Genomic DNA, 23,256 nt, shown 5'->3' with positions numbered 1-23,256 from the left:
TCTATTTGGATTGTACTTTTATTGTTTGCTTTAAAAATGGGTACAACACATTACAGAAACATATTACAGAATGAAAACCAAATACTTATATACAAATCATAAAAATAGAATACATCTTATCATGGACTTGTAAAAATCAATCAAATGTGTATTAACTTGTAATGCTGAAATTCTGTTGCAAAAACAAATATATAAAGTCCTGTACATAGTTAAAATGTAAAGCCATGTTGCCATGGACAAGAACTGTTTTATAGAGGGAAGGCAGTGCTTACCTGAGATAAATACTTATGTTTGATTATCTTTGGTGGTGTTCCTCACCCCTGAATTTTACTGGGCAAATGCTACTGCACAAATAACAAGCTTCTTTCTGGACCAGTCCCAAAATGTGAGTCTTCTTCAGCTTTCACAGAATGCTCTAACAACCAGACAGTTGGGAAAAAAATACTGCCTCTCATTTTTCAAGCCCTTCCCAATAAGTTAATAGGTAGACATACATGTACATTTGTCCTTTTTATCTCTCTCCACCACCCGTTATCTGGAAAAGAATGACTTTACACAATCTGGCAAGGAGGACTGTCCAAACCACATAGGACTTGCTTGGCTTTCTTCTGAACCTGCAGTCTTCAGGCTCCAGCTGCAGGTAAAGCAGTTTTTTCTTTGGCGTGCCCCAGGGGTTAATGCGAAGTCCTCTTTATTTACTAACAATTACCTGCCCACTGGGCACTGCAGCTCAGCACCTCACTCTATGAGGCACGAAGTTACATCTGTGGGCTTTTCAAGTGGCGGATCTACAACTGGACACACAATAGCATCCACACACACACACATGCACACACAAACATACGCGCACACACGGAGTCCTGCACTAAAAGCGCATTTCTACTTTTCTCTCTCCCAGTCATGGTAAAGTGCTCTCAGTAGGGATAGGCTGAGACGGCGATGTAGACAATGAAGGTGGTCTGATACTCTATGCCCCCATCAGTGCCATAGGACAGGGCCCGCACCTTCATGCGGTAGGTGTGCGGCTCGCGCAGCGGCCGGGTGGTGAATAGGACGCCTTTCAGGTTCTCATCACGAAGTGCGAAGGGCAGTGTGGTGTCCTCGTCTATGACCAGGAAGGTGGTGCGTGGGTGCATCACTCCATCCTGTGTGTAGGCTACCAGACGGATCAGATCCTGGTTGGCGGCGATACCAAAGGGCAGAGACAGCAGCTTGTACTCCAGCGCGTAGGGGCTCAGAGCGCACTCCAAGTCATTGGGGGGGCAGTTCTTTAGACAGAAGCTGGTAACAGAAATGAAAATGAGTTTTGACTGACACATGGAAAAAAACAGTGCACTGGAGTGATGAATCCAAAGATGTTTGGAAATCTTGCATTAAACTGCAGTCACTTCAGAATTTTTCACTTAAAAATCATTTTTAGTCAAGGATTTTTTTCTTTTGGATGTAAAGGAATATTCAGCAAAAAACACAACTCGCCCCTAATGTTGCTGATCAGCCAAGACATGTTTGGAGTCTAAAGTTTGCTTTACAAGCTTTGTTCTAGGTCAGTGGTGCTCATTCCTGGCCCTGGAGATCTACCACCCTGGACCCAACACACCTGCTTCTGATTTTCAGATGCATCTAAAGGTCTTCATTGCCTAAGCTAAGTTAGATTAGGAGTGGAGCTAAACTCCACAGGGTGGTAGATCTCCAGGACCAAAATAGGGCACCCCAGCCACCCATGAGACCCCTTTTCCAGTTTGTGAAAACTTGAGAGTGCCCCAAATTTTAATTTCTGAGATGATCTAGGTCTATTTTTTTTAGTTCTTGTCATCACATCTACATAATTTCTAGCGTCAGTGAGAAATGTAGTGCTCAGACATGTCTTCTCCTACCCCGTGGCAGGGTCTCTCTGGTAGTTTGGTGGGCAGGGTGTGTCAATGCACTGGTAGCTGCCTCTCATGTTGAAGCACATTCTGTTCACACCACACTGAATATTCTGCTCCAAGCACTCATCAATGTCTGTAACGAGACGTTGATATAAAATCCAAACAAAGCATCTATTTTAAATTTACTTTCAAAAGATAAACCTTTTCGTTTTCTGATGCAACATTAAGTCCAAACTGTCAGTGTCTTTTTCTCACCTTGGCAGGTTTTGCCATTGGTCATGAGGCGATAGCCATTGGGACACAAACACTTGTGGCTGCCTGGTGTGTTCATACATTCATGCTGACACGTGTCTCTCTGTTCACACTCATTGATATCTACACAGAAACACAGATAAACACATACATGCAACATACGCTCAACATTTTTGGCTGTGTCAGTACCTCGGGAAATCATACAACTGGCTCTTTATCTACTTGCCTGGAATTTTTTTCTGAACAGTTCAAAAGCTGTAAAATGATACCCAACAGAATGGAAGTGCTCTAGTAGGCCATAATTAAAGGGCAGCTTGTTAGTAACTGGACAGTGAGTTTTTCAGCCCTGTCTTCAGTAAGGGAAATGATGGGGTTCAGGTTACTGACTTTAGCATGTAGTGGTATGGTTTGGGTTACCATCCTGAGGCAAAGTGAAGCACCATCTACTGTAATATGCTTCTATTATGTCAGTAATCACGTCAAATTTAAGAATAAGTGGATCAGTTCCACTGTCTTCCATGCTGACGCCGCAATGTTTCATAGATAAGGTAATGTGCTTCCTTTTGCTTTGGAGATTTTTTATCCACACTTGTGTCGTTCCATCACTTTGGTACACATTCTTTCAAATCCAGTGTGCCAGAGCACAGAGTAGAAACAGCGAAAATGTCAATGTCCAGTTACTTACAGAATACAAAGTACTGCTTTGGACAAAGATTTATGAATATTCTACAATATTCTACACATATGCAAGTATATACACAGTTAACCTTTCATGGGCTACCCTTTACATATCAGGCATAAAGGTAAAAACAGCTGCATCAGTTACCTAGGCACTGGTCCCCACGTGCTCTAAAGCCATGAGGGCAGGCCTTAACAGCCCTGCGAGAACGTGAGGGGACAGTGCTAAGCCTGTAGCGCCCCCTGTTAGCAGCATAGGAGTGGTAGCTCTGAGAAGCCAGGCTGTGGTAGCGATGCTCAGGGGAGGACTGTGAGGTGCGGAAGCCGTACGAGAAGCTCTCATAGCTTGGTAAGCGCTCCAGCCCAGCACAGGACTTTCCATCGCCCAGCAGGTGACGCCCCGGAGGACAAAGACACTTGTAGCTGCCCGGGCTGTTCACGCACTGGTAAGCGCAGGGCAGCGGCACCCGCTCACACTCGTTAATGTCTGCTCTCGCAGCAAGGCACAGCAGGGTCAAACAGGGGAGAAAGAGAGGAGCAAAAGAAAATAAGACACAAAGAAAAAGAAAAGCACATAATGGAACAGAGCAACGGTGGGGAGAGAGAGATCAGAAGAAGAACAAAGGTAAAGGTAAAGAATACAGGGAGGAGAGAGAAAAAGATAAAAAGGGGATCAGTACACAGCCCATACATAACGGCATGTCTGGCATGCAGGAACAAATGCCAAAAGGTTGCTCCCTGTCATTCGTTCAACATTGATTTCAATATAAAATCCACCAAAAGATGACCAAGTGATGTGATTTGAACTGTTCTTCAAGTCTACTAGACTGCATTCTGTAAATGCCATAGCAAAGCACAGAATTTAAAGGAACAGTTCAGTATAAAATCATACAAAATTTACACAATTTTCCCATGTCCCTAAATGTAGTCCATTTCGGCCTGTCAGGATCATGAAATTTTAGCTGAAAGTTTTTTGCCACATTAATAATCGTTATTAACAACTGAAATGTCTTTTAACTGTGTTTTGTTCATTGTATGTAACTATAAAAAGAGAAGCCTAAAGTGGCCAAATTTTCTGGTTACCTATCTCGCTCCCAACTGACACACAGACACAGCTCAAGCTCCAATAAACAAACATCACTCACTGCTGAACACCTAAACCATTCTGTTCATTGCCACATAAACGTGTGACTGTGAAAGCTAACAACTGTGGAAAATCATTGTGATCAGCTTAATAATTGCAGTCAGTTGTGAAATATAATCAGGAGACTAGCTAAGACTTGCATGGTTTCCAAAGTTTGCTTCTTTAATTGACTAGACTTGTGTGTAAACATTGTATGGCTTACTGTATTTATAAAAAAATGAAAAAAGCACAGCTTCAAGCTAGAGCTAGGCGATATGGCAAAAATTTAATTTTACTAGACTTAAAAAAGTTTTCATGATTTTATTTTAGTTAAACAATGAATGCAATTGTTTGAATGTAACATTTCACACACTGTGCTGCACTAGATTCAATTAAATATGACTATGCACTCTTTGTAATCAAACATACAGGTGGAAAGTATTTAGAAGTACTTAGGATATCCGCCATGTGCAGATAAAGCATATTGTGACATTATTATGATGTAATTTATCATAATATTAATAATATTGTCATGTTGCCCAGCCCTACATAACACTGCTACTACTGTTTTTAGCTATGCAGCTTTATACTGTTCTGTTTTGAATGATGCACTACATTTCAAATAAGGGAAAAACTGTGTACATTTTTGTGTACAAACTATTCCTTTTAGGTCAAAGACCCCATGCATGAGTAAAAGGTTAAAGGTAAAAGACAAGAGAACAGAGTAAAGACAGAACAGAGGTATGACAGGGCAGTGCCTTGCTGTGAGAGCAGACTTACCGGTCTGACACTTGTTTTCCAACTCCTTTCATGTACTGTACATGCCCAGTCTGACTGGGCAGCACAGCTAGTAGACCATATTCTCCATTCCTGTACTCTGGTCTATTGCCCTCATCTATTCACACAGATTTGTAGGTTTAAAGGACTCAAAGCAATGCAGCAATTCAAGCGAGCAGTGAGATATTTGCAGGTGTACAGCATGGGATTGGGCCATCTCAGGAAAACATTCAGCAGTCACAGAAGTGGAATGGAGTAACGCATTTGGTTGGAAAAAAAGAGATGGTAAAGCAGTTGAGTGGTGGGAGCAGCAGGCAACAGCAAAGCAGCGAGGGGCTGTGGGGTGTGTTTAGGTTGAGGAAATTTACATACCGAGGCAGGGCTGACCCACACCCTGGGAGCGGTAGCCCCTGGGGCAGGTGCAGTGGTAGCTCCCCCTGGAGTTCTCACAGATCTGGTTATACCTGCATAGGTGAGTGCCATCTCGACACTCATCAATGTCTGTGCAGAGAACATGGTACATCTCAGTAAAATGAATTACATCTCAGTAATATTAATATTAATTATTTTATTACACATTATAGGCCAAAAGTTTGTACACATCCGCTAATAGAAATGTGACATGAGCCAAAGGTCACCATGCACAATGCCAAAAGGTCAGCTAGAGGGGTATAAAGGTCCCTCAGCATTGGGCTGTAGAGCACCAACCACTGTGAAATGATCTGGAGTGGTGTTTGTGATCCAGAACTATTCATTCAATATCAGTACCTGACATCTCTAATGCTCTTGCAACCTGAATCTGACTGCAATTAAATCCTTACAGCAATGTTTTCAGCATCTAGTGTAAAAGTTTACCACAGACAAACTCCCTATTAATACCCTTGATTTCAGAAGATACAGTCGATGAGCAGGTGTCTACAAACGTTTGGGTATTTAGTGGTTATTTAGTAAGATGTGCCCAAACTTTTAACCGGTAGAGAATTTGCAGCTTCAATATTAGGCTCAACATACAGCAGATCAGTGACATTCTAGAATCATCAAAAATGATAACTATAATATAAACATATGATGGTAGCATATACATTGTCTCACTATTGAATACTGAGGAGCACACTGACCTACGCAGGTGCCGTTGGCTCCTTTGGTCATGCCGGTAGGACACAGGTCAATACAGGTGTAGCCACCCCGTGTGTTCTTACACTGCTGGTCTGAGCGACACACTCTCTGTCTACACTCGTTGATGTCTGGTTAAAAAAAGAGAAAAAAAACAAAAACATTTCTTTACAGCTAGTTGTTCAATACATTAGTGCTTAGCACTCCAGCGCTCCTCATTCTCAGGTCTTGGGAGCCATCGCACTACACAGTTTAATGTTTCTTTGCTCAAGCAGAGCTGTATAATTAGCTGACAAGTTGAGACACGCGTTATAGAGGAGGGGAGATATTAAACTGTGCTTCAGCAGGAATAGGACTGATGAACACTGAAAACACTTAGGTTGATCCTTGTTTTGATATTCTGATTTACCAATGCAGCGGCGGTTCCTGAGCTGGTACCCTGGCTCACAGGCACATCGGAAACTGCCGATGGTGTTGAGACAGTGCTGATGGCAAGGGCTGGACTCCTGACACTCATTTATATCTATTAAAAACAAACATTATTTTAAACCAAGCCCTAGCTTATGATGATTACAGGGTTTCTGCCTTTGTGCTTATAAAGAATTTCAATGTAGGAATACTCTGTATAAGGTCGTAGTCATTTACATCACAAAAGAGCCTCTATACCAGCTCCACTACCCCTTTTGTGAATGCTAATCTTCATTTTACATTTACATGGATAACAAGCAGTGTGTATTAAGGTAACTGTTTATCATTAATTCAATAAAAAAAAATAACCTGAACAGCTCAAGCCATCAGCTGTTCTCCTGAAACCCCGCCCACAGCGCATCACACAACGGTAGGAGCCAATGGTGTTCTCACAGTCCTGTCCATCATGACACAAGTGCCCGCTCAGTGAGCACTCATCAATATCTGAAGAAGAAAAAGAAGATATATAATTATTAAATAGAACAATTAAGGACAACAGCTACTGATAACAAACTATACCAATAGTAAAGTACATAATTATAGGTAGTTGTAAGATACAAGTGTATGTTTGATATATTGTATATAAAACTACATATATAAATACATGTAAATATATGTATATTATGCATGTACTTAACACATTTATGATATGTATATAAATACATATATATATATATATGCATATTGCTGCTGTCAGAAGAAAGCTTTGAATCTCCATTTTTGTCATTTTTCAGTTTTTGACATACCTTTTGCCCTTTACTTTGTGTGTAAATTTCATGAAGAAAGAACCAAAACAAACAGCCCAAAATTGCTTGGAAAAATGTCAGGTTCCATTGACTTGCATTAAAACAAAGTTTTTTCCTCCTGTTTGGATGTAGTCCTCCATGTAGTCCTCGAGTTCAGCACAAAGCATGATTAGATAAGTCCACAGACCGTACCCCAGTTTACTGGAATACTAACATTGTACAGTATATGCTTTTACTGAATTAGAGAATTAGAGATACCAATATTTTTTTTTAGATACAGATATTGAAGCTTTGAGTTTTGGCTGACACCTGATATTTTCAAAATAACTTCAAAAAAAGGTTTTCTTTCATTGAGATGAACATCTACTGACTAAAAAATACAGAACAAACGGCCCAAAATTGCTTGGAAAAATGTCTGGCTCCATTGACATGCATTAAAAGTAAAGCAGGTTTTTTCCTTCTCCTGTAAAGTTATCATTTTGGAGTCTTTTCTTCAGACAACAGCGATATGTGAAAAGGTCAATACAGCACTGAGCAGGAATTTTTCCAATCCTTGCCTGTTTCCAATTGTTGCATTACCCATTTGTTGAGACAAAGTGAAACAAAGTTACAGTTTGATGAGTAAAGATTGTAGAGAAATGTACCAACTTGGACTTAAGGGAACTGGAATTAGGGGTCAGAATGTTACAAATGACTAGTGAACCAATGCATGTCCAAGTTTTTATACATATGTTGTTAATGGTAAAACAGTGGTTAATAGGTTTTCCTTTCTTTTCAATATCCGTTTCTTGTTTAAATGGACTTTAAAGATACGTTAACGGCACAACTTTATTTCAAAACTCTTCTAAATCAGTAACAAGAACCTTTCATTAAAGTAGCTTTTAAAGGCATTGAATGCTTCAGACATCTCTTTCCCATCACCACCACTGTGAACAATTCTGACTCTAAGTTTCAAACTGAATTTGATAAATCACTCTAAATGACATTGTTTACAACTTGAATTAATTACAGAAACATTTTGAACAACCAGGTCAAAGAAAAACTGTTTATATAGGTAATATAGGTATATAGGTAATTCCCATTGTGCTATTATGGTACATGTGTTTGTATATGTTGTGCGCAGACTGCTGGTACCCTGGCATGTCCTGCCGTCAGCAGAGATGGTGAGTCCTCTGGGGCAGGAGCAATAGTATGTGCCTATAGCGTTATGGCAGGCATGGGAGCATGGGTTGCCTTCCACACACTCATTCTCATCTTCATCACAGCAGGCAGAAACACATTAAGAACTCAGTCAATCACAAGCTCAGTGAAAGACACATACTGTACATATACTTTGAAGGACACATGGGCTTCTATGTCACCAAATACTAACTAGACTAAACATTTATTCACATTCTATTTATCACATTCTATTTATGCCCTATTGAATCTTCATTTTGGTCATACAGTAAGAGGATGCTGCTGCTTTGAAAGCAGCATGCTGTCTGTTTTTTTTAAATCCGTTGCAAAACATACCAGCACAGTAGGGCCCAGCTGGGTCTAACAGGAAGCCACTGGGACACTGGTTACTACGCTCACCTGTGGATGATCGGAATGGTAGCCAATAAATATAAACATATTTACACCAGAGCTCTGGCTACAATTTAAGTCATAAGCATAACGTCCATGTCCCACCCTTGACAATAGTTGTGTGGATGGAGAACTCCAGTATTTCCTCTAGAGGGCGGTATTGAGCATTGACAGCAGAGGCATGGAGTGTCTGCACCAGGTAGGGCATCTTGCCTCTGATAGGATCATATGAGATGGTGTGGTTCCAGGAATAAGGCACACTCACTCTGTCTACACTGAACATACGAGTAGACAGAGCATACAGCTGCCCAGGACCTGTTTGGATGTAGTCCTCTGTGTAGTCCTGGAATTCAGCGCAAAGCATGGTTAGATAAGTCCACAAAGAGTTCTGCATAGCATTACTGGGATGCATCAGCATTGTACAGTATATGCTTTTACTGAATTACAGAATTAGGTATATCAGTATTTCTTTTCCGATACTGAAACTCTAAGCATCAGCCGATACCCAATACTTTCAAAATGTGCTTAAAAAAAATTTTTTTTTCATTAAGATGAACATCTACTGACTGTAAAATACAAATCAGCATTTTATTCATCCTTGCTATAATTAAATCTGCACTTAAAAACATTTTAATAAGGAATAAAAAGTAATGTATCTGATCCATTTCATACCTGATCATTCGACTGATTTAGTTTATTTTTGTGTTTTATGCTCATATGATTTATCATGCTACCAACTGACCAATAGAATGATAGCTTCCTAAAACATTAGCTTCACTTCGATACTACCACTTAATGTGAGTTATAACATCACGTAGATCATCATATACACAATTAAATCACTTTTTAAATCCAACCTTCACAAGCCTTTTTGAATATCTGATTCAGTAAATAAATGAGTAACATAAATAGCACTTATACATTCAAATCATGAGCTAAGACTGTAATGAACATGTTATCTAGTGCGTTTTAAAACACGGAGAGTAGTGATGTGGATTTACAGTTATGGAGAACACCAATATAGTTCATATTCCACAACGGAAGCCCTTTACACTGGAATGACAGTAGAGACTACACAGAAGTTCTACCTTGAGGCTAATGTCTGCATTGGAGGGCAACTGGAGGATATGCCCATTCACCACAATGTCTAAGAGCAGAGCACCATCTGTGTCCAGTCCCCGTGCCACATGAGTCATCCTCAGGATTTCCCCTTAAGCAAATATACAAGCATGTAATTATGAACACCTATCACATGTTGCAAAAAGCACTGGTAGCACAAGATAACTCTATAAAAGTAGGATACATGTTATGTAAATGCAAGTCTCGAACAAGGTTTGAAAAATCTGCAATATTTTACAGCTGGAAGATCAAAAAAAATTCCAATCCTGGACTGCACAATGTTTTTTTCTGCTCAAGCCCATTCCACTCACCTGTGGCAAACTCAACTTGAGTCTCTCGTCTGAAGACGCCATCTGTGAGGGTGTAGCCATTGACAGCCTCACCCAGCTCCTGTGCTGTGGTCCAGTAGATGGGATTTAGCAGAGATATCAGTTTTCTCATAGCAGGACCTGGAAAAAAAAATTACATGAGATGACACCAAACCAGAACTCAGGTGACTGTCACAACACTATCCATTATTTGTTAACACTATCCATGTTGCAGAGTTAATTGATAGTTTTTTTAAACCCAGCTTAGTAACAGTGAGTCTTCATCTGTGATCTTCAAAGTTACTGACCTAGGTTCCTGGGTATGTTGGTAATGGTGGCCTGTACCACTTTCCCTCCTGATGGACTACTGGAGATGGTGGCATTGAGGACGGCAATGCCAAATTCCACATCATTAATGTTGCCAATTACACTTCCCCTGGCCTTCTGAGGACCACCTGAACAACAGAAGAACATGTTATGTTTCTGGTTAGTCATGTTATTTGCCATAATTAAAGGACAATGCACTATTAGGCCTGTGGTTCCCAGTCCTGGTTCTGGAGCACCTCTGTTTTTTCCCCAGTCTAACACATCTTATTCAACTAATAACTGATTAATCAGCCCTTCTTGAGTTAAAGTGGGTGTGACAGCAGAGGAAAATGCTGAAATATGCTAGGCAGGGAAATAGGACCAGAGCTGAGAACTGCTGTAGGCTTTTTTGAGCTGAGCTAAGTCAAATTGATAAATGATAGAGACCTGGACATGGCTGGATATTACACTTGGATAGCTGTGTGGAGTCTCCTGGGCAAGAACGGCCTTTGTTGCTAGGAGATGGACTGTTACAGAGCCGTACCCTTGTCCGCTCCCCAACTCCACATGAGGCCGAACATTCACCCCATGGCTGCCACAGACCCCAGTTACCATCCACTGAGTATGCACAAACACACATACAAACAGGTATCAAGATTTAAGATAAAATTATATCTACAATTATTTGAACATGCTGTTATAATCTAAGACAACATCTAATTCTGTTTTTTGTGTAATCCCTGACTTTAATTTTAATGTGTCTGTGTTTATTTGTCTTACCAGGGCAACTTGCTGTACTACATTTCTGGATTTCTGTGTCTGTTCCAGCACACGCTCTACCCCCGTTGGCTGGTCGGGGGTTGTCACACGTTCTGTAGCGACGCATTTGACCTCCGTTGCAAGTCCTGCTGCAGCTGCCCCAACTGCTCCATGGGCCCCAGTTACCATTGACTGTTGGGGCAAGAGGGGCAATAGTTTTGATTTGTTCGCATGAAGCCCAAACCCATGTCACTAATATGGAATTGTCATCACTTTTATAACAAGTTCCATTCTTCTGGGAAGGTTTGCCACAAGATTTTGGAGTGCGTTTGTGGGAATCTGTGCACATTCAACGGAGTTCCTCAACACCAAACTTGTTTTTATGGATCTCCCTGTGCACAGGGACACAATCATGCTGGAAGAGAAAGGGGTCTTCCCCAAACTCTTGCCAAAACTGGAAGCATATAATTGTCTAAAATGCCATGGTATTGGGGGGAAATGTCCTTGAACCTAATTAATAAAAGTATTAAGATTAAGATTAAGATTAAGTGACCCTTAGTCCCACAACGGGGAAATTTCACCTCCGCATTTAACCCATCCGTGAAGTGAAACACCACATACACACTAGTGAGCACACACGCACACTAGGGGGCACTAACTTGGAATAGGAAGACTAGCTGATAAGGGTTGGTAAGTACTGGTCTTTGAGCCAAATTAATGAGAAAGTGTTACAAACAACGGACACAGGGAGGACAGGAGGGCCTGACAAAACAAGGCAGAGGAAATAAATTTAAAAAAACAAACATCTCAGGAAAATTAGACATATTGGGAATCAGAACTTGGGTCCAGGGACATTTTAAAAAAGTGAGGGGCGACGAAACCTCCAAGGGAGGGGTGATAGGGATGCTCAGCTTTGGGTATAAGATGAAATGTGTTTGGATTGTCTGCACATTTGGCTTTCCGAATGCCTTTCCTCTCAAAAACTGAACCTGTGGCTGAAGTTTGGTTTTTCATCTGCCTTTGACTTTTTGCAAGAATGCTTTTTCAATCTTTTTGATTCGTTACCCTTTTTTTTTTTTTACATACTTTAACACTTTTTCTGCATAAGAGAACAGATTAAGATAAGATGCGTTTATTGTCATTGCACAGTGTACAACGAAATTGAGCAGCAATCCAACGGCACTTCCTACATATAAAACAATTTAAACATAAGGCTAAAATATCTAAACATAAGGCTAAAATATATAAAGTGCAGATTTAAGGGGGAAAAAAAGGATAAAAAATCTTTAATATAAAGAAAAAGGACTATAAAACTACATATTCTAAACAGTCAATAGACAACAGACAGGTGAGGTAGCAGTTGTAGTTGCACATTCCTTGGACAGCTTATAGCGTTATATAATATTGCACATCTAAGAAATATTGCACAGAAAGAATACAGATTGCACTCTCGAGAACAAATGAATAATAAATAGAACAGAGGTGGAGTGGAACACTGGAACACTAGAACAGCATAAAGTGTCCTATGAAATCAGTGCCAGTAAAGAGCTGTAGTGGTGTTCAGTCGGTTCTACTGAGCAGTGTTCTATAGAAAGTCCTTGTCAGTGTGTGTTCGGAAGTGTTCAGTTCCCGTACAGCTCTGGGGTAAAAGCTGTTTTTGAGTCTGTTTGTCCGTAGATTAGAATGAAAACTTCAACTTAACATTAATTAATTAGTAACGTTTTTCCACATCATCTGGGACTTTGGAGCTGAGGACGGGGTGCTCTTGAGTCCCGACAGTATGCTATAGCCTTAACATTTGCATTCACTGGTAGGTAACATTCATCTTTCACCGAACTCAAATTTGTTCATCACAAACATGTGAACTCAATAATTAGTTGGGGTAGTTTGTTAACAATTTAAGCATCTAGTGATAATCTATTAGGGTCTCCACATGTTGTGACGACACAGTTTGCACCTTTGCATTTCACTTTCATCACTGCAACTGCTTCTGCTTTCTGCTTCTAATTGGCATGTGTTGTATGCCATGGCTTTCTAGACATGCATAGCAACAGTCACAATCTGAGATTGTGGTCCAATATTTCTGAGAACTTTTCAGTTAAAATAATTTCTTGGCACTAAACCAGACACCAGTGAGCACATCCCATCAAGCATTCTAAAACCTCTGATTTGAATTTACAACTGAAAAACTGTTTTATGATTTTTGTCTGTGACAGCATGACTGTCATCATGCCTAATATCTTCATCTTGAGAGACAGACTGTGTGTGTTTGTGTGTGTAAGCACTCACTAGGACATGGTTCACTATTGCAGAAGTCGATGTGGATATCATTTCCTTCGCACTGCCTTCCTCCATGCTGAGGGGCTGGGCTTGCACAGAGGCGTGTCCTCTGCCTGGTTCCACCTCCACAGGAAACGCTACAGGCTCCCCAGCTCACCCAGGACGACCACTTACCATCCACTATAGTGGAAAAGTGGTTTCAAAATTTTATTAGTGAACACCCTTGTAATTATGTCTATCTACTCTTTGAGGCATCTAGGTACACTGGATTTCATCTTAAATAAGATCTCAAAACCATTACTGGATTCCTGCAAACCAGCTACGTGCAGTTTTGCTTTCTCCTTCTATTAGCTTAGAGATCAGCTCTTGAAGAACTTAATAAGTGGACAATCAGTAGAATCAGACATGCTAGAGCAAGGGAAACAGTTGGATTCATTAAATCCATAGAACTACTGCCTACCATGAACTCATTTAAATTAACATACCGTCCATAGAGAACACATTTTTGTACATTTTAATGCACAATTAGTATTTATTTGTTCAATTTAACATATGAAGCAAAAAAGGTTATAGCACATTATATATTTAATTTTTCCAGTATGTTAACTCACTTTTACAAAATGTAATTTGACCAGGATTTTCACATTTTTGCATATGACTGCATATTTAAGGTATTTTTTATTTATGATAATTTTATAATACACATAACATTAATCATAAGCTTATCTCATAGATTCTTCTTCTGTTTAATCAGAGTGCCTCTGTTTTGTCTAAATCTGTATTATCAGTAACATAATTTCATTATCCAGTGCGACGCAAGGGAGGACGAGGTCCCTTTTTAAGACTTCTTAAAAAGTTCTTCCAATCTTTTTTCTATGCATTCTTAGAGAGTTTTTCTTGCCTCTGTTGTAAAAACTCACTAAACTTATTAGCTGTCTGGATCCACATTTCTATAAACCTGCATCGGAACAATGTCTGCTGCAAAAAGTGTTATATAAGTAAAACTAAATTTAATTTTGAAAGTTACGGAATATTACTGAATTTAACTGAATCAGACCTTCACTGAACTGACCAAACAAAATATGAATCAGTCCCAATCTCCTCAATATTCTCCTCTTGCAGCTAATCTCTTACCAGGGCAGTTCCTCTCTGTGCACACTTGAGTTTGTGTGTCTGCTCCCTTGCATGGGGGTCCATCAAAAGAGGGTGGGGGGCTGTTACATAGCCGGATTCTCGTCTGCATTCCCTTGCCACAAGTCTCACTGCAAGGGTTCCAAGGTAACCAGGTACCCCAGTTCCCAGCCACTGAGAGATACACAGACAGAGAAATGTTTAGTCAAAACTGCAAGCTAGTCTAAAAAATTATTTAGCCTAAATAATGATTTGCGAGTTAGGCTGGAGTTCTGGGCATTTTTTGGATGGTGGCATGTCTGACAAAGATGAGTAGCAGTAAGGATATAAGGTGATGGCGGGCACTGTGAAAAACTTCACAAGATAAGGAAAGTAGAGCTGGGAATTTATAGGACATTAGATTGGAAGGAAGGAGGGGTTTGAGGCAGGATCCTCCCACCAAATTTGGTTTTTCTAATACTTGCATTTTCACAGTTGTCTATTCTATACTATTGTTAAAAAGACAGCAGTTCATTCTAAACTGTTGGTAAAAGGACATATTCAAAATCATTTTGTCCAAACGTGGTTAAGAGGCCTAAAAGGTCTGAGTGCTGATGAGTGCTGACAACACAAAAAGGGAATAAAATGCAAGGAGCAAAATACATTATTGTAAGTGTTCTTTTGGCTCAAAGTATGTGATGTATTTTGTACTTTATATGCTGATTATACAGTTATATCTTTATCTTCATGTATTAAAGAGTATTTAGGGCAATGTTCAGTCAAGTATTTATATGCGTCTTCTTACTGGATTTGGTCTGAATGTATCTCCAAATTTGCCTTTTTATTTGGCCTTCATGCCAAATACCAGCCTTTAATGGCCTTGGGTATTATTGTGTATCTTTATCCTACAGAGAGGGAAATTTCAATTGGATTTCTGATGACCTGTATCATCACAACCAGGATTATAAAAGAGTTGGAGCATCTAGTGGACATTCTGGGTCCATTCAGTATACCTGCTAAAAGTCACTGCAGGGAGACTTGGTTTTCTTACTTTATAGAGTGAAACTGGTTGTTGGAATGTGCTTTCCAAACATGTCTCAAATTGATTCTATGTAACTTGATTCAAACAAAAAATTCTTGATTTCAAGTAAACCCAGCTGAGTGTTACAGTAAAATGGTGCCAAACTCTGCTTGACATGCCTTTTTGTATCAGTTCATTATTAAGTTCTTCTGTGACTTAAATCAGTCACGAATGAGCAAGGAAACAGTTCTGCTGCCCTCCCGCATTGTGGACTCACCAGGGCAAGGTCTGATGCTGCACATGATGACCTCCACTGCTCTGCCCTCACAGGCCCTGCCCCCATGCTGTGCTGGAGGCTTGCTGCAGGTTCGAATCCTTGTTCTGTTCCCCTGACCGCAGGTACGAGAGCACTCCTCCCAATCGGACCACTCAGACCACTGACCATCCACTACATGGATGTACACACAAAGACACGGTACGATTACACATTTATGAGTGTCCATCAAAGGCCTACATGGTAAAATTATAACAATAAATGGCAAAAACAAACATTAAAAAAAAAATATATCAATATTGTGTTTTTGTTAGTTTCAGGAGGTAAAAGAAGTCAAGCCTTTCACTTGCAATAGTTAGCAGAATTAACAGTTGAGAACTGGTTTGGTTTTCTTAAATCAGATGTAACTTTTTTTCTTGAATTAAAAAGTACAAAATTATAGACTTAACACTAAGAATCAGTAAATATACTAACAAAATCATAATTGATACTTATCCAAGACAAATGATACATTGTGATATTTGCCCATATTACTCCATCAAATATAGTTGTACTGAAAATAGCATAAATAAAGTGGAGCGGACATAAGCCAACTAACCTGGGCAGGGTTTGCCTTTGCAGCTGCGGGTCTCAGAGTCTGAGCCAGCACAATGGTGGCCACCGTTGGCAGGCCGGGGATTGTTACACTGTCTCAGCCTCTTCTGAATGCCTGTTCCACAGGATACACTGCAGGCACCCCACTCCATCCACTCAGAGAAGCCTCCATGTACTGACATAAACAGAGACTGTTCTTACCAGCAGATCTCAGATTCTAACTTCAAAAACCAGCACACACGACACTAACTTGTATAATAGGTGCACGATTGACACTAAAACATAAAAAAGTGTTATAAAGTGCATAAACGTTTAACTCACCGCGTACTGTAAGGGCCATGCGCACCAGGGCAGAACCCATCAGGTTGCGGGCCACACACTCGTACTCAGCCGTGTCCTCTTTCTGAGCATTGCTGAGCCGCAAAGAGCCATTTGACAGTGTGGTAATGTGGTCATTGCTCAGCAGGGGGCGCCCATGGCTGGCCCACTCGATGACAGGTATGGGCTCACCCTGTGCCTGGCATTTCAGCACTACAGTGGACCCTGAATCCACCACTGTGTCCACTGGCTCCACCGTGAAGACAGGAGAACCTGAGGGAGGAGACCATCACTAGTTCAAGACCAAAAAGCTATGGAGAATAAAGGCTCTACCAGTGTCCAACTTCTTCAACTCTTGAAGTTTAATGAGGACAACAGAACTGCACAATTTAGTATGGTCTCTGCACGAACCCACCTCAAGTCAAAAGACTTCTGAGAATTACACAGACCAGATACATTTCACCGATTTTATTTACAGATAAATAATTCAAACTCAGATCATTCCAGAACTATTACTCCTCAACAGCAACATGGCCTACCATGAACAAGTGTGTCAGGGACATAGCTATATCCTCTCAAATTTCTGACTGCTCAAAACCAAAAGTGTCAGTGAAAATGCTATTATAATACAGGTTGAACCCCTAAACAGCATATTTGTCCATTCACATACCTGTATTTCCATCAACATTTAAAAAAGCAACCTTTGATCATCACCAATTTTCAGCAGCCACTATCATGATGGCAACATGCATGCTACTGTGTGACATCATTACAATACTGTGTGGCACCATTACAATAAGGCATGGAATGACAATTTTTTCCCGCACCAGCACTACCCTGCTTGACTCTTTCTGTAGATTGTGGGATTTTAGTTAACTGAGCTAGTTCATAGAGGGGACTACACACCAAGCTATAGTGAGCTAGCAGTAAAACAAAGATGAAAGAAAAAAGTCCAGTTCTTAGCCAATCACCACAGACATGTGCTTCCAGTGCCGTTAAATATAGGACTCTGGTTAATTAGCCATCAGTTGTTTTAGTAACTAGGCAGTTAAATGTGAAGTCTGCAATCATGTGCTGTGTTAAAATTTTTTCAGTTATTTTAACAAAATGAATTAAGCTGGTTGGTGGTTATGGACAGAATGGGTGTAGGTTTCCTTACTCTGTATGGTGAGAGTGACTGTCCTCTCCACAACTCCAGCATCATTTGTAGCCACACACACGTAGTTACCTGCATCCTCACTCTGAAAAATAAGAAGCAAACAAGAAAAGAGTGTCTTAAGAAAGAATGCTTAAGAAAGAATGATTCAAATGAATAAAAAACAGTTATTCATCTATACTCCTTTTATGTCTTCGAGCTTGGTTATATGGTACGGCCTTACGCGGTTTATATACTGAAACTATTTTTTTCTGTACAGCTAAAGTGTAAAGATATCTATTAAAAGACTATTAAAAGACTGGCATTGGGCAGCAGTACCACAGTGCCATAAATGGCCAGAGAGCCATTGTCCAGTTGGCGGATGCGGTTGCTGATCTGAATGGCGACGCCCTTCTTGCTCCATTGGATGGTGGGCAGGGGATCTCCCCGCACCTCACAGTTCAGAATGGCATTCCCGCCCAGAGGCTCAATATGGTTTGAATGGATATCTCCGTCTATAATAGGTGGCTCTAGAGAGACACAGAGGAAGGACATAATCAGGTGTTAAATTCTTAATACTACTCTATAAACAGATGCAAAGGCACATTTGACATTTAGGAAACCTGATCTGTCCAGGACATTAATACAGGCACAAAGCGTCAGCATTTCAGGAGAGTTGCAGGGTACCTTTGACATAGACGAAGCCCAGAGATTTTATGGATCCCACACGGTTCTCTGCCACACAGGTGTATGTGCCTGCGTCATGCTTACTGACATGCTCAATCACAAGCTCGCTGTGCCCATTCACATGGTCATAATAAGCTACAAGCACAAACAGGGAGGCATAACATAATCAGTGATGTAACTGTGGAATAGCATTCTTATAAAAATACAAGAGACTGAACTTTGCAAAGTTTGCAAAAAAACAAATACCTTTTTTCTGTAGTTTGGCTCTTTAATTTTGTATTATACGCTCACTTCAGACAATGTCAAGATATTAAATAATCTCAGAATGACTTATGTATGTGATTTGAGCAGCTTAAGTCTGAAGTTTTTCTGTACTTCTACAAATTAGATAAATTAGACATCATTTGCTTTCACAGCAGAAATAAAACTGCATTAATAACTAACTAGAGTGAGGTAAGCCTGAAAATATTTATTTTATTCAGTGAAGGTGAAGCATAAAACAATATATAGAGAACAATGAGAGGCCCTTACCGGGGATGATGTTATTGTTGAATGACCAGGTAATTTTGGGTGGAGGGATGCCAATGGCCCCGCAGGTAAGGAGAAGCTGCTCTCCTTTGTTGAGAGCAACATCTCCCAAAAGCTCAGTGAAAGCTGGGTGCGTGTGCACAGATAGAGTGATGGTCCGACTGTCCTGCCCCACTGAATTGGAAGCCACACATGTGTAACTCCCAGCATCCACAGGCTGTATTCAAAAATGTATGGAAAGAAAGAGGTGGATTAGAAAACGGTTAACGGAATAGCTCGGCAAAAATGTATGTTGATCAGCCAAGACATGTTTAGTGTCTAAAGTTTGCTTCTTTAGTTTTGCATTGGAGCTTTGAAACTAATGTAGGTAACTTTTGTCTATTTTATATTTTTTATAAGTCATATAGTGCTAGAAACTGCAGAAAAATTAAAGTCTGGCACAAAACTTTGAACACAAAAAATGTCTTGGCTGACTAAGTATTTCTGAAAGTATATATAGCTGTAGATTGCTTCATCATTGCTAGTGAAATGTCATATGTTAATAGCAACAGGAGGTTGTCTCAAACCTGAATGGTGTCTATAATAAGCTCTCCAGAGGGCAGGATCGTGTATTCTCCTACTGAATCTGTCAGCGGGATGCCCTCTCGCTCCCAGCTTAGGCTGGGTTGAGGGACGCCTTCCGCCACACATGACAACAGGGCCTGGGTGTTCTCCACCACGGACACCTCTGGTTCACCTTCTCGGATGGAGGGAGGGACTGGAAAAAAAAGGCAGCAACTTGAGAGTTACAGAAATAGTACTAGGAATGGACATGGCTTTACAGGTATCTGAATTCATCTTAGCTTTTTTTTGAAAAGCATGCGTAGTTGGCACAGTAATTGAAATAATATCTTTTCATTTTAAAAATAATGTTGGTCGATGATGTTTAAACATCATTGGTCAAATGACGTTTTGTTGATTCGAAAAGACATCAGTGGACAGTGAAATGCATCCTTTACAGGGAAACAATTTAGATCTGCCGTTTTTCAGCAAACTTTAGTCAAGAGTAAAAAAAACAAAACATAAAATGTGCAAACTATTTTTTTCAGATTTTGACATCATTTGAAATTGACATGTGGCCTTTGTAGATCATTTCACGATGAATGGAGTAAAAGACATGACCTAAAATGACTTGGGAAAAAGTCTGGTTCCATTGACTGACTTTAAAATAAAGTATGCTTTTTTCTTGTCCTATAAAGTTACTATTTTGTAGATACGATCTGATAACAGCGATACACATAAATAACAAAGTAAAAACTAAGTAAAAAGTTAAAATCAACAAAACAAAACTAGGGTACTAGAGTACAATGTACAGTGTTAATTTGTGCAAGTTATTTTGTTGGCAAACTGGTAGTAGATTAAATCACACAGAGACACAACAATAAGATAAATCACTAAATCAACCAAATGATCCACTAGGGATCTTCTGCTAGCTGCATGCAATAAATAAACATTAATGCCTTTATAATGAATATAAAATGCTCTTTTTAGATTCATAATATAAAATATTTTCTCAATTGAGCATTTAAATGTAATTAATTTAAGTATGTGGGTATTTCCTTGACTACACTGTGTTTCTAATGCCCCTCTCTGACTCACTTAGTATAGTGAGGCTCATGTCCACACTGCTGCTCCCAGCCACATTGGCTGCAGTGCAGGTATATCTGCCCGTGTCTCCCGGCTGGGCGAAGGCCACATGCAGAGAGCCAGAGCTCAGAACACGCTGGCGCACAGACTCAGCCAGCGGCTGTCCATCCTTGTGCCAGCTCACTGATGGTGTCGGGTAGCCCTTGGCCTGGCACTGCAGAGTCACTGAGCCATCCACAGCCACAGTATAGGATTTTGTGTTTGAGGTGATGACTGGAGGAACTGTAAAATGGAACAACAGGCACTTTTAATTTTGTGTGGCTTAATAAAAAATTCACAAAACTAGTGCGTTCTGTTTGACCAATCACACTGAAAACAGCACACACATTATTTGATGTTCTAACTTGTTTTACTGTTTTGCAAATATGTGTTCATTCCAAATTTGATGTCTGCAAACATTCCAAAAAAGTTGGGACAGCAGCATGCTTACCACTGTGTTATATCACCTGTCATTTTATCAACACATAATCATTTGAAGACTGAAGACATCAATTGATTCAATTGTGAAAGCGGATTTTTTGCCATTCTTCCTTTATGCAAGCGTATGCTACATATTGTGTTTCACAATGTGACACATGTTTTCAGTGCAGGCAGGCCAGTCTAGAACCCCCACTCTCTCTTCTAACACATGCATGATCTGGGTTGGCGCTGTTGTGCTGCAGTAAGCATGTATGTCACTGACCAAGGACAGCGTTAGTTAACCATGCCATGGGCACTGATACAAAACTATACCATGACAGATCCTGGAAGCAATCCGGTTCTTTTCTTCTTTGATGTTCTTTGAACATATTGATGTTCGTTTTATCCATAAACAATCTGACTGACTTATCAGCCCAAAATACACATTTCCACTTATCAGTCCAGTTCAGATGAACTCAAACCCAGAGATGGTGGTGGTATTTCTGGATGTTGCTGACATATGGCTTCCTCTGCACATATTACAGTCTTAATACACAATTGCGGATGCAGCAATGAACAGTGTTTATTAACAACGGCTTGTCAAAGTATTCGTGAGCATATGTGGTAGCTAGTTTTGATTGCAGTGCCATCTGAAGGATTTAAGTTTATGGCAATTCAGTTGTATTTTTGGTTTTGTCATTTACACACAGAAATTCCTCAGGATTCCCTGAATCTTTTGATGATACTATGCATTGTAGATACTGAAATACCTAAAATTCTTCTGCAACTCATTGAGGAATGTTGTTCCTAAATTGTTGGAATATTCGCTGTAGTGATTATTTCTCTTTCCTGTTATTTCCCCCAAATACAAGTCATAATGGATTCATAAATATTCCTTCTGTTTTTATTCGCACTTTTCTGAAATTGAGGTTTGTATCTCATTAACTGGATGCACTGGGAGAAAGTTAAACAGTAAAATGCACTAATGACTGGCCACTGACTGTGGTCAGTCATCTTGCCTTACCTTGCACCCGGAGTTTTGTTTTGCCCAGTGCTGTGCCTGCTGGATTCTGGGCCACACACATGTAGGTTCCAGCATCTTCCACTTTGGCCCTTGAGATTTGCAGGCTGCCACTGGGCAGAACAGTGAAATCACCTCCTGTTCATAAAGTGTCAGGCAAAGTAATAGAACAGAATTGCTTTAGTAAAGTTAAGGAACACTTCAATGACAACTGATAATGTGAATAAGACTCGCTGAGGAACGTACAAATGAGCTCATGCTAACTGCATTCCACTATCTCTCATATCTATCATTCAATCTTAGCCACATTAGCATTCAGAGGTGATGCTTATCTTCGGCCTCTTTAGCACACAATTTCTTTGATGACACAAAGACCCCGCATTGCAGATCCAGCTCTTACCAGAGGTGAAGATGTTGATGCCCTCTTTCTGCCAGGTGATGGTGGGGCGAGGGGAGCCCACAGCACGGCATGGCAGGGTTATATGGTTGTTCAGGATCACATCCAGTGTTGAGGGGTGAGCTTGAATCACTGGTGGCTCTGGTAAGTACCAAGACATAGCAGATTATATGCTTTTTACCATAATTGTATTCTTATTATGAACTCATGATGGAGCTAGGACAACTGGCTGTAAAGATGTAGTGAAAAAGTCTTGCAAAGGTTTGTTAACATACAGCAGCGATTTCTTACTATTTTCAGGATATTCTGCAACACTAAACTTCATATCAAAGTACACAAAGTAAATTTGGCCTAAATAATGATTTGACATTTTTCTAACTTACTGTTAAAAGCATATTTTAGCGCCAGTGATGGATTAAACCGCTGGAAGGTTTGAGTGATGACAAATGCTGATATCATAGGGGAATAAATAGCATGGGATATTACATTATTATGAAGCTACTACATGCAATGTTGTTTACTTAAAAAACATGACTAGTCATTAATATGTAAAGTCATTATAATTTGACAAATAAAAAAACCCTCATTTGTATTAAAAACATTTTGAAACGCTAGGTGTCCCCAAACGTTTGTGTATATCATTACATCTAAGAGGCTGCCTTTACAGTTTGAAACAGAGACTAATGCTTGTTGTGAAGCACATTAGTATAATAAGAATAC

At 40.0% G+C, this 23,256-nt stretch overlaps 1 protein-coding gene across 3 annotated transcripts in view; it reads right to left on the bottom strand.

The window, feature by feature from the left end:
- hmcn1 (hemicentin 1) overlaps window positions 1–23,256 on the bottom strand; it is a 140,940-nt gene continuing 117,684 nt past the window's right edge. The window contains exons 79-107 of one of the 3 annotated variants that reach the window (XM_017718045.2): window positions 22,540–22,677; window positions 22,143–22,277; window positions 20,672–20,941; window positions 19,600–19,790; window positions 19,037–19,250; window positions 18,506–18,640; window positions 18,158–18,348; window positions 17,843–17,924; window positions 16,687–16,956; window positions 16,370–16,540; window positions 15,775–15,945; window positions 14,501–14,671; window positions 13,376–13,546; window positions 11,108–11,278; window positions 10,775–10,945; window positions 10,330–10,476; window positions 10,025–10,162; window positions 9,683–9,804; window positions 8,700–8,937; window positions 8,541–8,603; window positions 8,160–8,279; window positions 6,589–6,723; window positions 6,221–6,334; window positions 5,817–5,942; window positions 5,071–5,199; window positions 2,947–3,285; window positions 2,124–2,243; window positions 1,875–2,001; window positions 1–1,281 (exon numbers count right to left, since the gene is read on the bottom strand). In XM_017718045.2, the coding sequence (XP_017573534.2) occupies window positions 915–1,281; window positions 1,875–2,001; window positions 2,124–2,243; window positions 2,947–3,285; window positions 5,071–5,199; window positions 5,817–5,942; window positions 6,221–6,334; window positions 6,589–6,723; window positions 8,160–8,279; window positions 8,541–8,603; window positions 8,700–8,937; window positions 9,683–9,804; window positions 10,025–10,162; window positions 10,330–10,476; window positions 10,775–10,945; window positions 11,108–11,278; window positions 13,376–13,546; window positions 14,501–14,671; window positions 15,775–15,945; window positions 16,370–16,540; window positions 16,687–16,956; window positions 17,843–17,924; window positions 18,158–18,348; window positions 18,506–18,640; window positions 19,037–19,250; window positions 19,600–19,790; window positions 20,672–20,941; window positions 22,143–22,277; window positions 22,540–22,677 (4,937 nt within the window). In that variant the 3' untranslated portion in view covers window positions 1–914. The remainder of the gene's footprint in view (window positions 1,282–1,874; window positions 2,002–2,123; window positions 2,244–2,946; window positions 3,286–5,070; window positions 5,200–5,816; window positions 5,943–6,220; window positions 6,335–6,588; window positions 6,724–8,159; window positions 8,280–8,540; window positions 8,604–8,699; window positions 8,938–9,682; window positions 9,805–10,024; window positions 10,163–10,329; window positions 10,477–10,774; window positions 10,946–11,107; window positions 11,279–13,375; window positions 13,547–14,500; window positions 14,672–15,774; window positions 15,946–16,369; window positions 16,541–16,686; window positions 16,957–17,842; window positions 17,925–18,157; window positions 18,349–18,505; window positions 18,641–19,036; window positions 19,251–19,599; window positions 19,791–20,671; window positions 20,942–22,142; window positions 22,278–22,539; window positions 22,678–23,256) is intronic. The other 2 variants (XM_017718046.2, XM_017718047.2) reach the window with 2 other exon arrangements.

The sequence above is a fragment of the Pygocentrus nattereri genome, chromosome 4, assembly GCF_015220715.1.
Source record: "Pygocentrus nattereri isolate fPygNat1 chromosome 4, fPygNat1.pri, whole genome shotgun sequence".
Classification (NCBI taxonomy): Eukaryota; Metazoa; Chordata; class Actinopteri; order Characiformes; family Serrasalmidae; genus Pygocentrus; species Pygocentrus nattereri.
The sequence above is the reverse complement of the archived record's forward strand: the minus strand, read 5'-3'. Positions and strand labels throughout refer to the sequence as shown.